Source organism: Lipotes vexillifer, unplaced genomic scaffold (assembly GCF_000442215.2).
Source record: "Lipotes vexillifer unplaced genomic scaffold, Lipotes_vexillifer_v1.1 scaffold429, whole genome shotgun sequence".
NCBI lineage: Eukaryota > Metazoa > Chordata > Mammalia > Artiodactyla > Lipotidae > Lipotes > Lipotes vexillifer.
The window spans coordinates 528,468-553,086 of NW_006784171.1; the positions used below are offsets into that span (position 1 = coordinate 528,468).

Sequence of the window (24,619 nt, forward strand, 5' to 3'; positions counted from 1 at the left end):
CCCCCCCCCAAGCCTACCTTGCCGACTGGGCCGCCTCGTCGTCATCCGAGCTCAGCTCCACACCCACGGCGTCTTCTGCAGCAGGGGAAGCGGCCTGCTCGTCCTTCTTACTGTCCTGTTTGCATTTCTTCCTCCTTCGTTTTTTCTTTTTCACAGAACTGGGGGTGAAAACTGTCTCTGTTTCTAGAACGTGGGAGACATCTGAACTCTGTGATGGTCTTTCACTTCCACCTGGTTTCACCAAAGGGGGGTCAATATCTGTAAAGAACTGATCTTCAGTAGGGATTGGTGAGGTGGCGAGGTAAGCAGGAAGCTCTTCCTTCAAGAGAATATGGAGAAAGAAAAGTTGTCGGTGACAAACGGTACAGTGCATCAAAACCACCACCATTTTTGGCGGATCTAAATTTCACAGTGGTAGAAAGAATACCTACCTAGTTCCCAAAGGTAAGAATGTCACACTGAGCTCAGGCACTGCCCACCCTACCTAGATAGGTCTCCACCCCCCTGCAGGGCTTAGCGTCAGCTCATGTGGGTCCACGTCGCTGAACACAGTGGAGGAATCGACGTGCCGAGTCAGCACGGAGCACGTGGAAGCTCAGCCAATGCACTTGCTGCAGGGGTGGATGAGCTCGATGTCCATCGGTGCGAGCACGGTTCAAGGAACGGTGTTGTGGTACATCCACAACTAGGGACTACCCGTGCAGCTAGTGAAAGGACAAAGTTCCACCTAGAGCTTCTGACTTGGCAGGGATGCTGATGACATACAGTTAAATGACGACAGTGAGAGAAACAAAAGGTCAGTAACTGGAAGTCAGGTGGGTTCGGGTAATGTTTATCCCCCTTTAAACTGTGAGCCCCTGGAGAGAGGGACTTTTCTTCATACTCTGTAGCAGAGAGCAGTAATTCCAGGGTTGCTGAATGAATGAAATTTTTTAATTTTTAAAGAAAAGCACATCATACTAAAGAAAATCTGGTCAATTTGGTCATACATGGAATAGGGAAAAAAGGCTGGAAAGCTGACACTCTCCAGGCTGACCTTGCTAAGCACAGTTTTAAACGGAATCATGAGAACTGATGTGAGAAGCAGGCAACAGACTCTCAGGAACCTAGTCCTCTCACTGACTGCATCTGCTGATTTATCTGGAGCCTAATCAGTGTGACAGGTTACATCAAAAATGTTTTATTCTTATGATAACTCGCTTACTGTTTCATTCTGCCTTTTGCCTCTGCCTCTGATGAGGAAAATTTTTCTCTAGGCCAAGTAAATGCAAATTACGTAATATAAAAACAAATAATTAAGATACTAGGAAGAATACTGGTCTGGTAGGTTCTCCTTCATAAACACTGTTTCTTTGCTGTTTACAGAACAGTACTGATGCAGCTGGCTTCCAGGCTAAAGTAAAAACTGGTAAACAATCTCATTCTGCTATTGTTTATCTTTTCTTTGTGAATTTATGACATCAAACTGGCAGTTCATCTTCAAAACCAAAAAAGGAGCTCTGTGCCCTTAACAACTTGAAGCTTATTGCTTTTATTCTTTATGACGAAAGATTAACGATGCCTTCTAAGGAGTTGTTTTTGTTTTTTACTTTAAAAAAAATTTACTTGTTTTCTTTATTTAGTTTTGGCTGTGTTGGGTCTTTGTTGCTGCACGTGGGCTTTCTCTAGTTGCGGTGCGCAGGCTCCTCAATGCGGCGGCTTCTCTTGTTGAGGAGCACGGGCTCTAGGCACGCGGGCTTCAGTAGTTGCGGCACGCAGGCTCAGTAGTTGTGGCGCACGGGCTTAGTTGCCCCGTGGCATGTGGGACCTTCCCGGACCAGGGATCGAACCCGTGTCCCCTGCACTGGCAGGCAGATTCTCAACCACTGCGCCCCCAGGGAAGTCCCCTTGTAAGAAGTTTTAAAAAGATCCACTTTTAAATCAATCAAGAACAGCTCAGGAACATTCACATCAGTGGATACATGAAGGGAGTGGGGCAAATCGTGCTCCCTTGCTGAAAGAGGCCAAACGTGCAATAATCATTCATAAAGGGCAGAGGCCAATTAATTTAAATCTCTTGAGACTGTAATAAACTAATGCACCTGACTCTTCAAGGTTTGGGATGTTATGTCCCCAACGAAAACATCAAAACATGTTTCCCAAATTTAAAGGTCACACGTGTACACACGCAGACACGGCCTGAAGAGATACGCTGTGATTATTCAGGTGGAACTGAGTGTATTCAGGCCAAGGTGTAAACTGTACAGACACCACCTAATAAAGTCACTGGAAGCTCACAAGAGGGGTAAGTGCCAAGGCCTTCAGCACACCCTGCAGCCTGGAACTCGTGCGGGGAAACTTCCTGCCCCTCCAGCTCCATTCTGACAGCTGAGTTCTTCAACCTAAAACTAAAGCTTGTCTAACCAGCAACAATCGTCCACACAACTCACCATGAAACTAAACGTTCTGTTCTGGGATGTGCACCGTGGGCCTGAACACAACGTGTGAAGTGGATGTGACCCACCAGAACTTACATATTCCTCTTCGGTCTCCTCCACAAAGAAAGCCTCCCCATTGTCACCCAATTTCATGTGAAGATCCACTGCATCGCCATTGATTTCTATGTCAATCTAAGAGGAGAAACAAAGTGTGAGTGTGACTTGGCATTAAGAGTCTGTCATTCAAGCTCAACTAAGCCTAGATTCTGGGCTCTCAGGCCAAACTTAGTACTGAGGCTCCCAGGGTGACGGCCCCAGAGAGACCCCACCTCCTGCTCCACATCCCACCCTTACACCACCAGACTGAAAGAAAAGGTTTCATCACCTACTTTCATGACAAATTTTTAAAATATATTTAATTTTTCAAATGTCATAAAATGGGGGAAATGTCATCGTCAACACACACTTGAGCCCGTTTGGAGGTTACAGGACAGCCAGGCCTCACCGTGCGAGGCTCAGATCAGCAGAAATCTCAGTTACCACAGTATGTTGACTGCGTAACTGCAGGAGAGGCACACGTTTCACCACCAGCTCTTCCATCCATAGGTCACCACAGCCGTCCTGCGGTGTCCGCAGGGGGTTGGCTCCAGGACCCTCCTCAGATACTCAAATCCACTCATGCCCAAGTCCCTTACATATAAAAGGGTGTAGCATTTGCATATAACCTCCACACATCCGCCTGTGTACTTTAAATCATCTCTAGATTACTTATAATACCTAATACAACATAAATGTTATGTAAATACTTGCCAGCGTGCAGCAAATTCAAGCTTTGCTTTGGGAATTTCCTGGAAAAAATTTTTTCCAAATATTTTTGATCCGAGGTTGGGTGCATCCTTGGATGCAGAACCCATGGATACAGAAGAGCGACTGCACGTACATAACAGATGCCCATCATGATCAGTAACTCATCACGTCATTTTTTCAAAGTCTGTCGGTGACTAGTCCCAGCACATCTGTTACTCAGCTCAGGCACAGGCAGCAAAGCATGTGGTTGTGTTGCCTCCTGGTCTCCCAGTGATAAAGCCAGTTGACATTTTATAAAATGGATAATTGAAAGAGGCAACTGGCCAAGATCAGAGAGCAGTAGACAAACAAACAGTACTAGTGCTGGAAGTAAAATCAAACTGAACGTCAGCAGCTACAGAAGAAAGAGCCGACCTTGCGAACAGGGGACTCAGGATGGGCTGCCAGAGGAACCTGGAGGTGAGTTTATACCAGAAAGGAGGAACATGGCTGAGACAAAAGGATGAAGACCCACAGGAAGGGACACAGGCAGAAACCTGCAGGTTGAAGCAACTCCCGGAGATGCTTCATGACATGGGAATTTCAAAGGATGAAAAGCTAGAAGCTGATGTAGACTTAGAAAGGAGTAGGACAATTTACCAAGACAAAGAAAAGATGCTTGTTCCGTAGCGTGTTACATCAAGAAGGTAAGCCCTGTTCAAACTACTCCTGACGAGTTTTTTACAAAGAAATTTAGTTCTCATTGTTTCTAATGTTTTAAATTGCAGTGCACCAAACACTATTTTACTATTTTTCATTTTCTTATATATTTATAACTGATAGTAGGAGTTTTTAAAAGTTTTGACCAAAGCTTACAGAGGTCGTGGAAGAATCCTAATTTCCCTCATCGACTAAGCTTCCTTTTGCAGGGTTTCAGCTTGCCCATTTTTATGGTCTGTACTACTATGCAAAGTGAGGAATGTTTGTTTTTATACACACACACACACACACACACACACACACACACACATATATATACACACATATATATATATATATATACACACACACACATATATATATCAGGTACTACCATATCACTTAAAAATAATGTAATTGCTTATCTGTAAGCTGTGAATAAATACTCTTAAATATTTTACAAAAATAAATACCAACTTTCAAAACTCTTACGGATAACTCGTAAACTCTGGTTTTAGACTGTTCAGGGGCTATAAAGATGAACACACAAAGGCATAATATAGACAGAAGTAGAACAGTCCATAACCTCAGTGTCCTTAGCTCTGCATGGCCCTCGTGGTGGGAACAACTGTAGAGTCTGCTGGGTGTGTCCCAAGGAAGACCAACGACCGCTTCTGACCAGAGACTGAGCCCTGGTTCACGTCCAGTCATGGAAGGCAGCTCCATCTTCCCAGGAGCCACGGAATGATGGGATAAGTAACATCATATTAAAAAATATTAGTTGACATATGCCGTCAATGCTTGTTTTAAAAATTCTACGTATGAATAACATAACCACATGGAAGGGAAGAGGAAGAAAACTAAGTAACTTTGAAAAACAGTATGTTGACTACAGAACTCTAAGTCCGAAGACAAGAAGAACTATAAACAAATACTGTAGTTAGCAATTTTTTTTTAATCATAGACATGGGTCGGCAATTCTGAAACTACTTTATGCGTATTCGAGTACTGAACAAATATGTAAATATACTGTGGATAATGAGAAGCATGTTTCTCACCGTCGGAGAAAGAAGCTACAAATACGGAGACGAGGAAGAACCCTGTGGCGACTGGCTGGAGAGGGAGGAATCACTGTAAACTCCCGATTTTCACAGACGGAAGTAGACGCAGGTGTGGGCACGTGTATGTGTATACATACATGGACTTTCTAGCTCTGCTGGCTGAGAGGGGCTACAAGCAATTATACCTCAGGCTAATGAGCACACCCAGTGACCACGTCTTTGTTTCCAGATACTATTCTCCAGTAACAGGAACCAAGGCTCCTTGGAGAAATAAAAATAATTCTGGGGCTGAGGCAGGGAAAGCAGCGCCTCCTGGAATATCTTATGGTGCCAGAGAGTAAGGAAGTGCTCAAAAAATGATGGGAGCATTTCGAAAGGACTCAACTTGAAGGGGCGTCCAACAGCCAAATCTGGGACAATCTTAGCAACTACAGAAATAATGACTATAACCCACAGGGTAAAATTAATATCCATGAGTCCATACTGATCTAATTAAATAACTGAATAATTAAGTAAATAAGAGAAGAAAAGCTCTTCGACAAGGTACAATTTCAATTAATAATTGGAGCAGGAAGAATGGAAATAGAAAGTCACCATTTGGGAAACACCGCAGCAAGAGCCGCCGCAGAGTCCACCGTGTAAGCTAAAATTCATGGTGGACGCACAACAAGAAACAGGGTATGCGCACAGTCTCAAAGCTTCTCCCCACAGGTAAACTCACAGCCAAGAAACCTCGCAGACACCATTCAGCAAGTGATCACAGAGTTAACATCACCAGTGAGGAGACAGCAGCAGGGCAGGGCTCCTCAGCCGAGGCACCAGGAAGGGCACACCCCCGCGCGGTGTCATTCTCACCAAAAGGAGAAAACACCAGACAAATTCACACTGGGGGACAATCTACACTGTAACTGTTCTGTACTCTTCAGAAGTCAAGGTCATATGGAAAGACCTTGACAGAAGTCAAGGTCATATGTTAGAGAACACAGGGTGAGAGCAACACGGGATCCCGAAACAGAAGACAGGAGTGGAAAAACTGGTGAAATCGTAATAAGGTCTTTTGCTGATGGTTTATACTGGTGTTAATTTCCTGGTTCTGATAATTGTAACTATGGTTTCGTGAAATGTGAACAGTAGGGGAAGAGGTTGGGTGAAGGATATATGGAAACTTTAAAAACTGCATTTGCAACTTGTCTGGACATCTAAAATCAATATAAGCTAAAAAAATGTGAAAATCACAAAAAACAAAGACTGAGGAACTGTCACGGAGTGGAGGAGACCAAGAAGACAGGACAACGAAACGCTCCGTATCTTGATGGTGGTGATGGTTTCATGGTGCACACATATGCTTAAACTTACCAAATATATCCTTTGAATATGTGCAGTTTATTGTGTGTTAATTACAAAATAAAGCTGTAAAAAAAAAAGGATAACACTATAAAAAGAAATCAGAAAAAACAGGCAACTAAGAATTGAATACAAAGTAAGTTTAAAATCCTATACTAAAAAAAAATCCCTATGTAATTTCAGAAATGCTAATAAAATGATTATTTTACAAAAAACTCATTTTTCTTCTGCTTTTTAAAAGAAAGGGCTGCATGAAGCAGTTTCCACAGGACAAACACTAACCCTAACTCCTATCCCAGCCGGCCTTCTTAGCGCTTTCTACTACTGGGAACATTTACTGCTAAAAAAAGCTGCGTATGGCATGAACTCTTAACTCTTCTAAAACAAAGTACTGCCAGAAATTCCCGGGCTAAAGAAAAATACGCTTTCAGGTAAGTGTTTTAAGCTTTTTCTTCACAATAAACTAGTTGAAGTCACATAAGCATCTCGCGTCATCTAACGTTTTTCTAAAGCAGCTGTAACAATAGCAGCTTCTTCCACAGCCACAGGAAGAATGTTTCTAACTGAAAAAGTTATCTGAGAACAGAAAACGTAATGAAAAAAAATTTTTTTCTGGACTACAGGCAAGAAGATAGGGAAAAACTAAATTCGCTCCGTAATGCCAGATTTCAAGTTTCTCAGGATGACTTAATTACATGTTTTCAACTAGAAGTTAGACATATAAAATAATTTAAATAACCATGTTCGTTGACTTGCTGTTATATAAAATTTTAAACAGTACAAATGAAACATTTAAAGTTATTTTATCTTTAATAAAAGATTCAAACTAATATCGTCCTTCAAAAATTTTCACCTTTGCAGGTTACCCATTTATCTAATGTAGCTGGGAAAAGGGAATGAATGACGCTTCTTTAGGATGCAAATTCAAAGTCTGTTTATTTTAGAAAAGTTAACCCTTTGGTTTATATCTATAGCCCGTATTTTTAGGGATCAAATACGACATTTCTTAATACGACTACTTTAGTCTCTTGATTTGACTCTAAATGGAGTTTGGTTCTCTCCAAAAATTAAACCTAATATCAAACTGTGCCAATATGGAGCATACTTAAAGGAATATGTATGCCATGAGTTCTTTAGGTCACAAAGGAAAAACACTAAAAATATTCTGAGATGGCACCAAGTTGGAATAAATGCTTCCCGAGGTGACTACTGTAAAGAGGACACTCATTTTGATGTTACTACTTCTGGTAAACTGGTTTCTAAAACAGTCATTTCCATATAGTCACACTTCCTACACTGTGCCTTAATTTTGCTCAACATATGGGACAGATGTTGAAACAGAACTGATTTTGAGAAATGCTGGCTGTAGCAGACACTTGTCTTGGCAGGCCATCCTTTGGGTAAGCATGTCTCTGGTCTCCTTTGGGGATCTAGTCTCCTCTATTCCAGACCATCTATTTCCGGTGCAGCTTCAGAGAGTGGCAGTGGGGCTGCTGCCCAAGCCAGGCCAGTCAGTATATTCCACCCCCACCTAGTTCCCGAGACACGTGACCCCAGGCTGACAGGGCAGCTAACACTGGTCCTTCTGTAGGCAGGAGACGCTGTCTTTCCTCTGGGAAGTCAGTGCAAGTCAGCCTGAAGATACTGGCAGCCATCTTGCATGAGACAGACAGACACAAAAGGAAGCAGAGCTGAGAGGTGAGGGGAGACAGGCCTGTCAACACCTTCAGAGGCTCTAAGTAAAGCCCTGACTCATTCAAATACTCGCGTACTTTACTTACACCAGCCAATTTAATTCCCTTTTTGCCTAAGCTAGTGAGGTGGATTTTTGTCATCCACAATGGAAACTGTCCTAATACACTGGGTTATTTAACTTTGATAAGTAATTAAATCATCAGTTGTGTTAAATCAACAAAATTAATATTTAAAAATATCAAGTGCAGGTTTACCTCCTGAAATTCAACTCCTGAGTTATGAAATATACAGGGAGTAATGTGTTCTATCAAACAAGAATATAGCAATGGCAGTGGGAAAATTATTATATTGCATCTTTCTAACCAGAGGTTTTAAGGTGGTTATGATTTCAAGTCCACTTCATAGGTGTCCCCATATTTGAAAACTGGGTTCTTAATTTAAAATCAATGGAGAGCTTTCCCTAATCCAGAATGACCTAAAATAACACAAATAGTTCATCCAAACTGCCAGTGTCTCAGGGCAGAAATGGTTTTGGTTTTACTGTCACAGGAATGCTATGCTTTGGTTCAAATAGCCAAATTTCCTCCCAAATATATCCTCTGGGTCTCTGGGCTACCAAGGGAAAGAACTTTTCTCTTTTCCTGGGTCTCACTGGATAGATTTCTACTAAAAGTTAAGGGTTTGACAAGATATTGAGCACAATGATTTGCGTAGCCTCACACAGAAACTGTCTACTTTCTTAATTAGAAGCATACAGCATGCAGAAAGAGAGCTCTTACCTGCCCAGTCCCATTTACAGATGCACAAATGCTTATATACATCAGCCTGCAGGTTCCAGTTTGAAGGCCAGAAGACTTATCCAATCTGCTGACCAAAAACCCAGATCATAGATGGGAAAGGGGCGAGGGGTTGGGGAAGGCTTGTAAGCCATTTTACAAATAGATCCTGGCACAATTAATGGGACATTTCAGGGCATAAACAGTTTGTTGCTGATGCTTCCAAAGCAGATACAGTCTAAAGTACTACAGGTTAGTGTTACCAGAAGAAAGAAAAAATTCTGGAGAAGCTAAACTGTGGCTGAACACTGTTTTGCAGTGGAAAGTTTCCAAGTCACTCAGTACATCACCACTGCTTTTCGTTTCCAAAGTGACTCTGAACAGAGGCTGGACCACACAAGCCCTGCCACCCTGAAACATGGCTCTCCAGCCACTTTCAAAATAACATAAATTCAATTAAAATAGAGGGAAATTTATATTTTAAAGAATAAGATCAGGGACTTCCCTGGTGGCCTGGTGGTTAAAAATCCGCCTGCCAATGCAGGGGACACAGGTTTGACCCCTGGTTTGGGAAGATCCCACATGCCGCGGAGCAACTAAGCCCGTGAGCCAGAACTTCTGAGGCTGCGCTCTAGAGCTTGCGTGCCACAACTACTGAAACCTGCACGCCACAGCTACTGACGCCTGTGCACCTAGAGCCTGTGCTCTTCAACAAGAGAAGCCATCGCAATGAGAAGCCTGCACACTGCAACGAAGAGCAGCCCCCACTCGCTGCAACTAGTGAAAGCATGCACACAGCAACACAGCCAAAAAAAAAAAAAAAAAAAAGGATCAGCTATGTTATTAGCTGAAATCTGAAAACAGATGTTTTCAACTTAGGACAATGGTCCTCTAACACATACTTCTGTGCTACAAAATGGTGTGGATTCTTTCATTGTGCTTGAAAATCCTGACAAAATCTCCTTATGCTGTTTAAGTAGATACTGTGGGACAGGAGTAGAAAGAAAAATACTACTATGTACCCGCGAAGTTTACTGTTAGCTCAGCTTTTTCTAACATGGTTGATATCAGATCAGATATACTAACAGACTTTCCAAGTGCTCCATAACCTGAAGGAAAGAGGATGTAAAAAAAAAAAAAAAAAAAAAAAAAAAAAAAAAAAAAAGTTAAAAGAAAAAGGAAAACCAACACAAATACCTTCTTTGTGAAAGAATCTTCCCTAAAATAAATAAAAGCCTGTGGATTTTCATTTCAGATTCATTTCATTTCAGAATTGGGAAAAAGTTCTGGTATTTACAATAAACTTTAGATTACAAGTAAGATTTTACAGCTTTGTCAAAATAAATGCACAAATTTGGCATTAATGTATTTCATTTAAACACATGTACTCTTGAGCATGCCTATCTATTCCATTCACAACTGGTGTGAAGGCATTACATTAAATATTTTAAAGTGCTGTAAAAGGTAAAGGAACTTTTTCTAAATACACCTGATTTCCCCATTTATAACTCTAGTTTCTGTTTTGATTTTCTGAGTTGCAACATACAGGATTATTAAGATGATGCTCACCTCTTTTTCCCCCTAGACTTCCTGTAGTAGGGCTTTTTGAATTTAGAAGCAACTTCAAAAACAGTACAAAAGACGGACTTCCCATACCACTGTCTTCAAAAGCATACAGGTTTTCAAAACAGAAACACACACACAGAGGTCCCAAGAGCTCACAGGAATGATTTACTCTGCCCGCCCCCCACACGCCCGGTGTCTCATCCTCCTGGAGGACAGGACGCCCGCACTCACCACTTTCTCTTTGGACCGCAGGACGCCCAGCTTCCCGAAGCGCACGTGGAAGGGTGAGCACTGGTAGGAGCCGTCCTGCTGCCGCACCACCACAACATCGATGCAGCCAGACAGTGTGGCCTGGTTAATGCCCTTGTACAGCTCCTTCACAGTGACAATCACCTGCCCGGCCAGCTGCCCCACGTAATTCATGGTTTGAGACTATAAAAGACAAGAAAAAAAGCGGATGAGATGTTAACGCTGAGTTTGTGGGTCTAATGACAGCGACAGAGAAAAAACCACAGGGCCTAAAACTACATGGCTCATATGTACTCCAGACTGTGATTAGCCCCGAAGACGCTGGGCCCCTGCGACTCAGGCTAATGCGGCCGCTACACACTTCCACGCGTGGGCAGCCCCACACTGTCCGTCCGCCTTGCTGCTGACAGGCAGCCCAGCCAGGCATGCAGAAGTCCCCTTTCCCTTTCCAGCATCGCGGATTGAGCCTGCTGCCACTAGGCGTTCCCCCCAAAGTTCAGAACCCACAGAGACCCCCAAAGAGCCCCGACTGCCACACGGACCTCCTGCCCAAGACAACTGGGGACCTGGGGAAAGTGCATCCACTCCGACCAAGCAGCCAAGCAGAGAAGTGACTGAAGATCACCCCCAAGAGGAACCTGAAATCACGCTGCTCCTGTTGGAAGGTAAGTGAGAGATGGGTTTTCTACGGAATTAATTGACTATGGTTCAGAGACACGCTAGATTAAACAAACAAACTGGTGAGCTAGGCCGGGTCTAAGCAATTTATAACAGTACTTTGAAGGAAAATCCCTTCAGTGCTTCACCACAACTCACTAGAACATATATTCATGTCCCACAAAGTTCAAAGCACAGAAAAGGGTTTTAATCTTAGACCTTAACTGCAATGCACTATTCAAATCAGGATCACCAGACTGTAAAGGGTCCTCCAGAAAGGGTCAAAAGGGCGGCAAGGGTACCCGACCGGGGCACAGGGTCACCACACGCTTCATCTGGCCACAGGATGGGGGGGCTGTGCCCCCAACTCTTCATTCGTTAGGAAAAAATAGCCACACTTTAGTCCTAAGGCTGTCAAATTTTATTCCCAGTTATCTATACGACCACAGTTCTCTCATTAGACACTGGCTCTCCTGGCAGAGTGTTAAAGCACAACTGAGCACAACTCATTCTCCTGAGGACATGAGGGATGCAGATGGAACCAGAGACTCCCCACAGCCCTGCTCATCCGGAAGCCGACTTCCACCCAACCAGAGACCCGACAGCCTATTCTGCAGGGTATTCACCATAAGCACGGCTGTCTTTCTCAACCCAGATCAAAAGCCTTTGAGCGACCTGGAGTTCAAAGTTACATGTTCAGAAAAGTCCCCAGAGAGTACATTCTACGCTGTCAGGTAAGTCCAAAGCTAAACTAGAAGAATGCCATCCACGGGACAACCCAGGGACCTGCCAGCACCCCTGCTGCAGAAAAACCCACCGCTCCTTCACAGGAGAGCCAGCACCCACAGGCAGTGCCTGGATTTCCTGCTCTTGTACACAGTAATCAAGGCCCATCAGTTTAATGCCATGGAGCAGAGCCACAATAACTTTACCCTGGAAAACGTTTTGAATATTTTAAAGCTAATGCTACCAAGGCTCCAAAATGCACTTACAGAAGGAGCTGGCTTTGAGGATGTAAACCAGCTGCAAAACGTACCAATAAACAGCAGAATACAGTGGCAGGTGTCCTTTATGAGGTAAATTCTAAAACAGTTACAAGCTGGTATGATTTCAGGTCTACAATAATTGATTTGAACTCTATAATAAGGCCAAATTAAGCACGTATCAAGCGCTCAATAATGATTTCTTAAATATTCATGGGATGAATGGTCAAACGAACCATCAACAAAAGAGAATAAAAAAGAAACGTGCGGTAGTGTTTTATCAGAATATTCGTATTACATCTCATATGCTAAAAATTAACCTTGTATTGTGATAATTGTGGATTCACATACATGTAGTTGTAACTAATAATACAAAGAGATCCCATGTATATACTTTACCCAGTTTCCCCCAATGGTAGCATCTGGCAAAATTCTAGTGCAGTAGCCCAATTGCGTATCAACTCTGATTCAGTTAAGATTCAGAACATTTCCATCGTCACAAAGACCTGTCCTATTGGCCTTTTATAGTCACACACACACACACCTACTTGCCTTCTGTCTGCCCCCCCCCCCCCCCCCCCCCCCGCCACGTAATCCATCAGCAAGTTATTGCAGGTGGATCTTCACGATGCCCCCCCCCCCGCCCCGCTTAATTCCTGGCAACCACTAATCTGTTCTTCATTTCTGAGATTTTTGCCATTTTTAAGGAAGTTATATAAATGGAATCACACAGTATCTAACCTTTTGGGACTGCCTTTTCCCACTCATATCTCTATGGAGATTCATCCAGGTTGGTGCATGTATCAACAGTTTGTTCCCCTTTATTGATGCCTAGTATTTCATGGTGTGGACATACCACAGTTTAATCATTCACTTGTGAGGAACAGTTGAGCTATTTCAGATTTTTTGGCTATCACAAAGAAAACTGCTCTAAGCATTCATGTACAGGTTTTTGTGTGAAAATAAGTTTTCAGTTGACTAGGGTAAAATGCCCAGGAATGTGACTGCTGGGCTGAATGGGAATCGCATGCTTAGTTTTTAAAGACACTGCCACCAGAGTTGCTATACCATTCTCCACTCCGGCCAGCAATGTCTGAGAGATACAGTGTCTCTGCATCCCTGGCCAGCACTTGGCATTGTCACGATTTTTTATTAAAGCCATGATGACAGGTATGTAGTGATACTGGTTTTAATTTGCATTTACCTAATGGCTAATGATGTGGAAAATTAAATTTTGTTTTATAAAAGAGCACTACAACTAACATAGAGGAAAAGGGAATAAACATCTTTTTGTTCCTTATTTTTGGGGTCACGGTGTACAATTTTTATATGTTAAGAATGTCTCCAAAAACAGAAGTGAAATGAAATTTAGTCCTAAGTAGTTCATCTTTTCACTCTCTTTTAGTATTTTTTCAGCAACCTAGAACAGTCCATCAGAATTTTTATATTCTGTAAGTAACATGTGTTCACAACACCCTTTTTGCCTGTCATGGCAAACAGCACCCACGTAATCAATCTTTGTATTATGCTTGACTGATGATGGAAGCAATTTTAAAATGAGTTTTGTTACAAATCTAAAAAAAAATTCCTAACAAATTATATAGGACTTTTCTTAAAAGAAACTGAAAAATGATAACTTAGGCATCTACATTCAGCCATAAACAATAGTCTTATAAACTAAATGTGTCATAAGCTTACATCAATTAGAGGACAGAATCCATAATTAAGTGTAACTACATCTATTCGAGATGATTTTAATTACCATGGTCAAAGGATATGCCGCTATACAAGAGTCTCTATTGTGTAAATGCCAGTTGCTAAATGTAGAGAAACACAGGCTGTCAAATCACTGGTTTTCTCTCAGCAGATATAAAACAACCCTGTTCATATCACGAAGGCTGGGAAAACAAAGTAAAGGGAGGCCTGGTGCCTCCACAGGGGGGACGAGGGGCACCCCATCCAGGCTGGGGAAAGAGCTGGGTAAACAGCTTCCTCTTTAAGCCAAATCTTGCACCTAACTCTTTACTTCTACACGCCCAGCCCAGCAGGAGCCACGATAGAGCCCAGTGAGAAAAAAGTCAGGCCCCTGACACCAGTCTGCCCCCGTCAACACCTAGGGAAGCGGGACTCTGAGCAGGGGCAGAAAAGACGGAGGATGAAGTAACCCACTCACATGTGGGGGACACCCCCACTGAAGACACTGGCTTTTGAAATAAAGATTTAAAAATACAGCAAAATAATAAACATCGTAAACTGTTCGTCATGTTTTATGATGAGTGAATGATGAGGAAAAAAAAGAGGGGGAAATGAATTCAAGAACAGAGTGACAGAAGACACATGAAAATTCAGAGACAAGACAAAGACAGCAACTAATGTAAAGATGCACACACAGAAGGAGCAACGTGTGCCTGAAGGATGCCCACAGAGCCGCATCACTGTCCCCAGGCTCAAAGGGACAAAGGCAAATACTAAAATGCACTTACTGATTCTCAGAACTGGAAAATTTTATCCAGTCCTGTCTTTGAACAAATACCAAAAACGCTTTTATCACATCTCTGAAATACGGTAAAGTTAACAATCATCACAATTTTTTGAGACCTCACTATGTACCAAATTCTCAAGCTTATACATGCATTATCATCTCAGGACCACTTTATAGGTGGTTACAGGTATATGTTTAAGATAATGAAATTGAGGCTTGGAAAGGTTAAGTATTGTTATGGACTGAGTGTGCACCCCCCAGCTAAATTCCTATGTTGAAGCCCTAACCCCTCGTGTGACAGTATTTGGAGGTGGGACGTTTGGGAGGTAATTAGGCTTCGACAAGATCATGAGGGTGGGGCCGCATGATGAGATCGATGCCCTTAATAAAGAGGGGGGGAGGGGCTTCCCTGGTGGCGCAGTGGTTGAGAGTCCGCCTGCCGATGCAGGGGACATGGGTTCGTGCCCCGGTCCGGGAAGATCCCACATGCCGCGGAGCGGCTGGGCCCGTGAGCCATGGCCGCTGAGCCTGCGCATCCAGAGCCTGTGCTCCGCAACGGGAGATGCCACAACAGTGAAAGAGGCCCATGTACCGCCAAAAAAAATAAATTAAATAAAATAAATAAAGAGAGGGGGAGACAAGAGCATGGTCCTCACCATGTGGGGACACAGTGAGAAGGCGGCTGTCTGCAAGCCAGGGAGAGGGCCCTCACTGGGAACTGAACTGGCCAGTACCTTGATCTTGGTCTTCCCCACCTCCAAAACCGTGAGAAATAAATCCTTGTTGTTTAAACCACCCAGTCTGTGGTATTTTGTTATAGCAGCCTGAGCTGCTGAAGACAAGTATCTTCTTAAGCATCATATGCTACACTGCTTTTCAATTCTGGGATACTTCCAGTAGACAGAGACTCGCCCCTTTCATGATGAGGCTTATCCCAATACCAGACATACAGCCCTGGTTACTAGGTCCACCAGAAATCCCACTGCATATGCACCACCCTCTTCTAAAGGACACCACCACACACCAAAGAGTTTACTGTACAACCCAACTGGGTGTCATCTATTCTGAGCTAAGCGTTCTTAGTCCTTAAAATAGCTGAAATGACTGGGTTTACTTTCACTTTTATGACAAACTAGAGAACTGACTTCCTGTAAATGGAAGATCCCAAACTAGACACTATGGCACAGGCAGGCCTGACCAATGCCCAATCCACTCAGTGCACAGTGTGTGTCTGGGGCCAGGCTTACATGCTGAGAGCACAATGCACACGAGCCGGCTAACATTTTGGGAGCTCCCAAGACAGGGAGGCACTTACAGATCACTAAACTGACAATGGAAAGAATCAGTAGACAGTAACCGACTAAAATACTTAATAGAGGCCAAATGGCCCTTCACACACAAAATTCAATAGACCAAATAGTCCTTCATGCATGAAATTCAGTGGTGCCCACTATCAGACTTTTCTTATCAAACATTTTAAAGTAAACATACACTAGTATCTGGAATAGATGGGCAGCTTTCAAGATTCAATTATTTACCAAAGGTTTAAAGATTTGCTTAGCAGCTTTTCCTGAGCATCAGAGAAACTAAAGTCAATCATCATGATGTGCAGTAGAGATTTATGAATGGAATGCATCAGTAAGTGGATTCAAATACAAACCCCCCGCCAATAAAAACTGCCCCCAAACTATTTAAAGGTGACATGTTCAATCAAAAATCACTTTTATTAGGGAAGAGTAACCACAGAGACATAGGTAGCTATTAAAATATTATGATTTCTAAATTGTTATCAATACAAAAATGGATACATTGTTAACCACGCTTATATATAATCAAAGTCTGTTTCGTAAGCTTTAAGTTTACCTTCTTAATGCTGGGTACTACTAGTTAGCTGGTACTACTAGTTACTACCACTAACAAACACAGCTACAGCTGTTACACGTCCATCACATGTCAAGTGCTGTGTTAACCTGTATGTTATCTCATATAATCTTCAGAACCACCCAGGACTTTGGTATCAATATTCCCATTTACAGGAGCGAAGGGAGGCTCAAAACTGTCCAAGGTTGCTGCACTTAGTGGCAAAGCCGATATTCAAACTCAAGTCTGATACTGGAGCCTATGTCCTTAACTGCACCTCTAAGTGACAGAAAGGTTCTAAGCAATGATGATAAAAGCCCTGACGACGTCCCCAGATACCTTGCTGCTTTCAGCAAAAGGAGCAGTATTTTCACATACTACTTGGCCACACAAATGTGAAGTGATTACAGGGTCCAAAAAAGCCACACCCACCCTCCTGCCTCCCTGCAGGGTTGGCCACCACCCGCTGCTGGACCCCCCACAAAGTGGACGTCCTGAGAGATCACGAGGGACAGAGAACAGCTTTTATCAAAGAACTTGCCCTCAACGTTCCAACCGTATGCTCACAGACGTGACGAATGTACTACGAGGGAACAGAACTTTCTAGAAACTTCAGGAAACAAACACTAGCACACCGTGACCTCACACCATCTGGCTCCCACCTATGCTCCAGGCAACCAAGCTGACATTCTGCATTTGAGTAGCACTTATCTTTCAAGAACTTTCTCAAACATATCGAAATTTCACATCCCCCCCACACACACCCCCCACCACCGCCAGTGCAAGATCTGCAGTCACTTCCCCGGAGGTGCAGCTTCTCCCGGCTGCACCCGGGAGGGCAGGGGCCCAGGAGACTTGCCTGTCCCCCGGGGGCTTAACTCAGTCAAGATGAGTCCCAGGGCCCAGGAGACGCCCTGGGGACAGGTTCCCGCAGAGACTCAAGGCAACACCTCTCCTTCTTGTTTTGTCTCTTTCACCATCAGAGCAGAATGCCAATGTGTTTAATTTTTCTTATTTTATAGTAGCTGCCTTTAATTCTTGCTTTATAAAATCAGAACAGGAAACAGCAGCACCAGGAATGTCCCTCGCCCTCAACGAGGAGAGGCCCTCAGGCTCAGGGCCCCACAAACAGACAGACAGTGAGCCCCTCGGACCTTCTGAAGCCCCAGGTCCCTGAGAAATGCCGCTGGCCGTGCACCCACATGCACTGCCCCCAGTGTCCTGTCCAGAGCATGGGGTCAGGGCCCCGCAGGGCAGGGGGCTCCGCCATCTCCAGACCACAAGGCCCCGTGCGCGAGTCCACAGACCAACACCCAGGGTCCCCCGGCAAACTGCCTGCACACACCGGGTTCTCCATGCGGCCTTCCTGTCGGGATGGAAAAGGAGGGCTCTGAAAGCCTTATCCAGGAAAGGCCCCTCAAAGGAATACCTCTGCTGACTGAATTTAGAGACAATCACGCAGGACTGCGCAACTCCTTCAAGGAAAACACAACAGAGGATGTGTAATCCACCTATCAAAACAGCTATCATCCCAGGCTGTGTCTGGGACGATTTTCTTAAGAGTCAAAAGCAAAACTGAGTACCTGCTTCTTGCCAGGCACCACAGTTAAGTCCCTAGGATATAAAACTCTGCCCTCTTTTCCCTCAGAAGTCCTGGGCCTAACAAGAGAAAGAGGCATAAATACTGTCTTAATTTACGTAATACCTTGTGATCACGCTATTCTGGTGACTTAGGAAGACTAGACAAAGGGAGAAGAAAACCTGAATGGGAGAGTCAAGAAAGGCTTCAGGAAGCAGAGCATATTTGTATTTGTTCTAGGGGCGAAAATGGCAGGGTTTATCAGGCCAAACAAAGGAGGTTCCTGGAGGACAGGGACTGGGGAGGGTATGTGGAGCCTGAGGCAAAGGTGAGATGATGCAAGGCCTTGGACTCACCCTCAGGGCACCTGGGCAAGCAGCCAGTAGCAGGCAGTGGCAAGGGGGTCGGGAGGACGAACTGGGGAAGAGGAGGCTAGAGTCAGAGACCACCTCGGAAGCTCTTACAACCAATTCCAGCAAGAGACAGCACAGCTCCAAGAGCAGAAGAGGCAGAGAGGGGACTGAGGCAGCAGGACCTGTGACTGACCCAGGGCTGTTCTGGGAGGGAAGGGAGAGGACGGTCAGGATCAAGCCACAAGTTCTAGGCGGAGCTAGAAACACACCTGGCACCTAGCTGGGATTCAGCAAATATTGTTTAAATGAGTGAAGAAATCAACTTAGGGAAGCAAAAAGGGCAGATTTGGTGGGGAACTTCCCAGTAAGGCTGAACTTAAAGAATTTTACTTACTATACTGGTTCAAAATTTTTCGCACATGAAAATCACCCTGAACAGTTTTTAAAAACGCATATTTTCTTGAATTTTAAAAAAAGTTTAGGGCTTCCCTGGTGGTGCAGTGGTTGAGAGTCCGCCTGCTGATGCAGGGGACACGGGTTCGTGCCCTGGTCCGGGAAGATCCCACATGCCACGGAGCGGCTGGGTCCGTGAGCCATGGCCGCTGAGCCTGCGCGTCCGGAGCCTGTGCTCCGCAATGGGAGAGGCCACAACAGTGAGAGGCCCTCGGACCGCAAAAAAGAAAAAAAAAAAAAAAAGTTTAATAATTGATTACGAAGATGAGCCAGATTAGGGAAGCAGAGCTCCACGTAAAAGAGCCCCTCTGATAAAATTCCATGCCTATTCTTGCTGCTTCCAAAATCACTCTCGTAAAAAGGACTCTGCAAAGGCTTAAAGCCTTGGGTGCTGGGAAGACGGGAGTTCTGGAACTCTTCCTGAGCTGGCATCTGGACTCTGTTTTTTTTTTTTTTTTTTTTTTTAAAACGAAAGGACATGAAGCTGCCTTAAGCTAAGCTGTCAAGGCTGGTCAGTTGATAAATTCAGATTTTGAATGTCACAGCACATTTTCTTTAAGGAAGTTTGGAAGCACAGACTTCTGCTCAATGGGCTCACTTCTCTATGAGCTCACCACACTATCTACAAAGTAGATGAACAATTATCTCGGGCTGAGTAATGTTCAACACAGGGAAGATACTTTGCCACCACAGCAATATATGTTCTTTCCTGAGGCGAGGGCTAAGTTTTATCAACTATTTGCTCCAGCTTTTCAACAGATACAACTAAAGGAAGAATGTGTCACCTATTTCATCTTCAAAAACCATCAATTCCCTGCCCTCCACCACAGTCCCCGGTCCAATAACTTTCAAGACAACCCTTCAGAATCCAACACCAGTTTTCTTCTCCACCCATCAACTACTTTGGCTGTCGATCTAATATTTTATTTGAGGAGCAAGGATGTTTCAGGCTTCTTGGATGAGAAGGAGATGGGAACAAATAAAGCCTGTCCACAACAGACTGTGAACACCCAGAGCACAATGGAAAAGAAGGTCAGAAAGAGATGGGCAAGGATGCTCAGGAAGAAAGCAGGAGGCGGCGCAGGGCTGGGTGGGCCCAGGGCGCCCGCCCTCCCCACACAGCATGGCCCACATGGTCACTGTCCATCCCACCTCCGGACCCTTGGTTCTGACCAAGGAAGGAGAAGTGTTGCCGCTTCACTGTCGCCCCAGAGCCTGGCACGGTGCCTTGCAGGAGGAAGTCCTTAAGAAGCATTTCTGGATCAAGGAATGGATGGAGCGATGAATGCGAGGTCTGGTGAACAGAACAGCAAGGAGGAGGAACATACACTATGTGCTGCACTGTAACCTAACGAGAGAAGTCAGAGGCAGATGAAGAGACTGTGTGTGTATGTATTTTTAAATGTATATGTATGTAACATACGTATATATTTTTTTTAAATGCCAACACTGAAGACCAACCCGACGTTCTGAAATCAATGCTCAGATATTCAGAACTTAATGCTTTTCTCCAGATGCTCCTGAAGATCTCACCAAAAAACCCTGGATAAATCTAGTCTATGTGGGTGACAGTTAAGAATGACACCCGCCTCCGATGGGTAAATCTAAAAATATCCCTGTGAGAACAAAGGACATCCGTGCAGGTTGCTGTGCAGAGCGCTGAGCAGCCCACAGCCGCTGTGGCGGATGAGCCCGGGCCTGGGGGGAAGTCAGGGGCCGGGGCAAGACGGTCACGAAAAACAGATGACACAAGACACACTTAGGTCATCGTTTTCTACCAGCCAGTCTACTTACAGGAAAACGCCCAACACCACAAGGCACAGCCTTCACAGTAAATGGCTGGTCGCAATAGTTTCATTTTCCTAAAGCTCAGCAATGTACCTGGACATTCATTTTCTTCAACAGAAGTGTAACAGAGCAAGGGGAGCTAAATGCTCAATCTGACGCCTACCTTTAGATGTCACTACACATAATAAAATGTGTGGCAAGCAGCACACGAGGAGGAGGCCCCAAGGACTTTCCTCAACCCTCACATCACTCCCATGACCACATCTGCTCCAAACCCGGAGTCAGCTCTATGAAACTCAATGGTTCTCATCCCTGCATTACTCTTCACCGCTTTTCCCTTCAGTTCCCAAAGTGCAGAGTAACGAAGCTTTCGGCAATTTAGTTCTTATGTTTTCTCGTCATGGTGTAAAATATGCCCAGTTCTAATCTACCTGTACCTGAGGTGACAGATCAGAATGTTACAGGGAACGTTTAGCCTCACCAGAGACTAGAGAGAAACGTGGAAGTAAAATCATTAAGAAATTGTACTGAGTTTAAGACTCTGTTTATAATTAATCGTGAAAGACATTAGTCAACCTTTGTGTAATGGTTATACCTATCAGCACATAAAAACTAGCTAAATGTTGAAGCCAACTCTGCTACGAAATGCAATTTTAAGATTTCAAATAGCTGTACCTTGAACTTATCAAGACAGATTTTCAAAAATGAGGTGTACTTTACATGGAGTAAAATTAACCTTTTCATAGTTTTAACCATGCAACCACGTAACAATCACCAAAATCAAGATAATCAAGACACAGAACTAGACTGCCGCCCCAAATGTCCCTATGCCCTTTTGTAGTCTATCCTTTTTCCTCATCCCAAGCCAACCACTGACCTGTTCTCTGCCCCAATAGTCCTGCCTTTTCCAGAATGCCTTATCAATGGAGCCAGAGTACGTACCCTTTGGAATATGGCTTCTTTCACTTAGCATCATGCATTTGAGATTAACCAATATTCTTGCAGGTATCAGCAATTTGTTCCTTGGTGGTGTTAAGCAGTATCCCACTGTATGGATGTCCCGAAGTTTGTTTATCCATCCACCGGCTGATAGACACCTGGGTTGTTTCCAGTTTGGGGAGACTACAAGTGAAGCTACTAAAGACACCTGTGCACAGGCTTTGGTGTGAACACAGCGTCCCTTCATGTGGGTAAATACTTAGGAGTAATATCGTTTTAAAGATGTCTTCAGCGCACTCAGAGGAGTTCGCTATTAAGATAAATCCCTCCTTAAATCATTGTACAAAATGGTAATAATTTAACTGTTTTATGAGCTTGGATTTTCATATATGCGAGTTTCTTAAAATAGGTCCACTTACACTGGTGACAATTCAAACTCTTCATTTACTCACGTCCTAACATTTGAAACGATGTGCAGCCTTGAGAAACCACATGTAACCTAAGCTACAATTCAGTACTCTTCCGTGGGGCAGTGATGGGGTAAACGCCACTGTACACACCTCATCTCACTGAATCCTCCCGGTTAGGTGAGGTAATGTTAGCTTAGATGCATTGAACAAGCAAGAAAAACTGGGGCTCAGAGAAAACAGGCAACATACCAGGAGTCAGGCGGTTACACAGTGACAAGCACAAACAAAAGCTCAGATATGTCTGCCTCAAACGCCTGGGCTCTTTCTGTATCCTGGGGCCACAAGCTCCTAAACACACCAATGCCAAGTTTTTGTAATTTTCAGGGCTACGAATGAGGAGGAATTTCATAAGCGCTTTTAGAAGGCCACAATTCTGCCGCATGCTACCACACACGAAAAATAACGCTTTTCATTAGGAGTAGCCTTCAAGATGTGATTACATTATGATCATAAATGTATGTTTTAAGGAACATGTTCTCATCCTAAACTTTCTTGGATAAGACCTTGTGGCTAACCTATTTTGGTGGTGATCACTGATAACTATAAGCAACTGAAAATGAAACAGGAAATCTGATTGGCTCACTTTCACACATGAAAGGCACACAATCTTAGCAAGTTTCTATATAAACCATATGTAGTATTTTCAGCGATAACTATCACTTTAGTCCAGACATTGGTAGGATACAATTTCCTTTGAAACATATGACTTTATTTGAAGTTCTTTCCATTTACTCACTGACCTAGAAGTCAGGAATTGACATCAGGACTCTTTTGCAATTGAAATTACAGCTGTGAGATGGCAACAAATGGACATATTCTTGGAGTTTGCAGGTCTACAGAAAGACATGTTAAACTTAATCCATCTCCCTCTCATGCCCTCAAAGAACCTTAGTTAATATCAAAGATAAATTAAGTTCAAATTTTCAACTTGTCCCAATGTGTTAACTCCCTGGGTTGAAAGGCTCTCCACTTGTATCACATGGTACCTGGTTAAGCTCACGTAGAAACAAGCCAGATGAACGATCCAGTAGGATTTGAAGGCCACTCACTGCAACTACTTTAACTAACTTCACAGCTGCTAACCTGACAAGCACATGGAGGCCTAAAGTTCACAAACCAAACATCCTCAACAACCAAGGCTGAAGGGTTTATCCTCTTGATGTCTGATAAGAGAAAATACCTGCTTTCGAAAGCAAGCTACACTTTAGGAAAAAAAAAAAAATGCATACTGCCTTATCAAGAAGAAAAGCAAGGATTAAGATAAATTTGGTTTTAGTGAAATTTAGGGCAACTGGTGTGTCACTTGTTTGCATGGACTGTGTGTTTATTAATATACACACGGCCTTCCTCTGCATTCAAACCACTAAACATTCCCCCTCAGGTGTGCTCAGTTTCTCTGAAAAAGTTTTGTAAGAATGCTAGCCATGAAACTGGATGGGTTTCTACTCCACTACAAAGACCTGGGGACTTTTACTCCTAGGAGGCTGAGATCCCTTAGTTACAAGGGCTAAGAGGGACATAAAAATTCTTTTCAGGACTTCCCTGGTGGCACAGTGGTTAAGAATCTGCCTGCCAATGCAGGGGACACAGGTTCGAGCCCCGGTCCAGGAAGATTCCACATGCCGCAGAGCAACTAAGCCCGTGCGCCACAACTACTGAGCCTGCACTCTAAAGCCCGTGAGCCACAACTACTGAGCCCGCGTGCTTCAACTACTGAAGCCGTGCGCCTACAGCCTGTGCTCCACAACAAGAGAAGCCACCGCAACGAGAAGCCTGCGCACCGCAACAAAGAGTAGCCCCCGCTGGATGCAACCAGAGAAAACCTGCGTGCAGCAACGAAGACCCAAAACAGCCAAATATAAAAATAAATAAATAAAATTTTAAAAATAAATAAGTAGTTCTTTTCAGTGTCAGAAGAAGTGACGACTAAGCCAGAATGGAAAATGATGATTCACCGAGTTGGAGACTATCCACCAGTAGTGAGTACGCAAACCCACAAGAGCCTTTGGGTCCAGATTCGTATCCCCAAGTCTGAGTAATCCCAACACCTGGGAAGCTTCTGAAAATACAATTTCCTAGAAGGAAGGCTAACATGAACCCTGTGGTGTTAGACAGGCATCGGAAGTCTCCATGGACGGATGGACAAGTACAGACGTGCTTACACCTGAGCTAGAACACGTGTTTAATATCCCTACCCCCTCCGCCACCATCGAGAATCAAGGATACTAGAAGCAGCACGCACACCTAGAGCCCAGATCCTGTTTCTAAATGCCACCCTCCAAGGACTTCCCTGGCGGTCCAGTGGTTAAGACTCCGTGCTTCCACTCACTGTAGGGGGCCTGGGTTCGGTCCCTGGTCGGGGAACTAAGATCCCGCATGCCACATGGCATGGCCAAAAAAATTTTTTTAATAAATAAATAAATACCATCCTCCAGTAAAAGGTCCCAGGGCTGGGACATCTC

At 43.9% G+C, this 24,619-nt stretch overlaps 1 protein-coding gene across 2 annotated transcripts in view; it reads right to left on the reverse strand.

The window, feature by feature from the left end:
• The window catches only part of LPIN2 (lipin 2), a 57,781-nt gene that overhangs the window by 27,633 nt on the left and 5,529 nt on the right, over nucleotides 1-24,619 (reverse strand). The window contains exons 2-4 of one of the 2 annotated variants that reach the window (XM_007456557.1): nucleotides 10,576-10,776; nucleotides 2,514-2,609; nucleotides 18-319 (exon numbers count right to left, since the gene is read on the reverse strand). In XM_007456557.1, the coding sequence (XP_007456619.1) occupies nucleotides 18-319; nucleotides 2,514-2,609; nucleotides 10,576-10,776 (599 nt within the window). Of the gene's footprint in view, nucleotides 1-17; nucleotides 320-2,513; nucleotides 2,610-10,575; nucleotides 10,780-24,619 lie in introns of those variants that run through there. The other variant, XM_007456558.1, reaches the window with a different exon arrangement.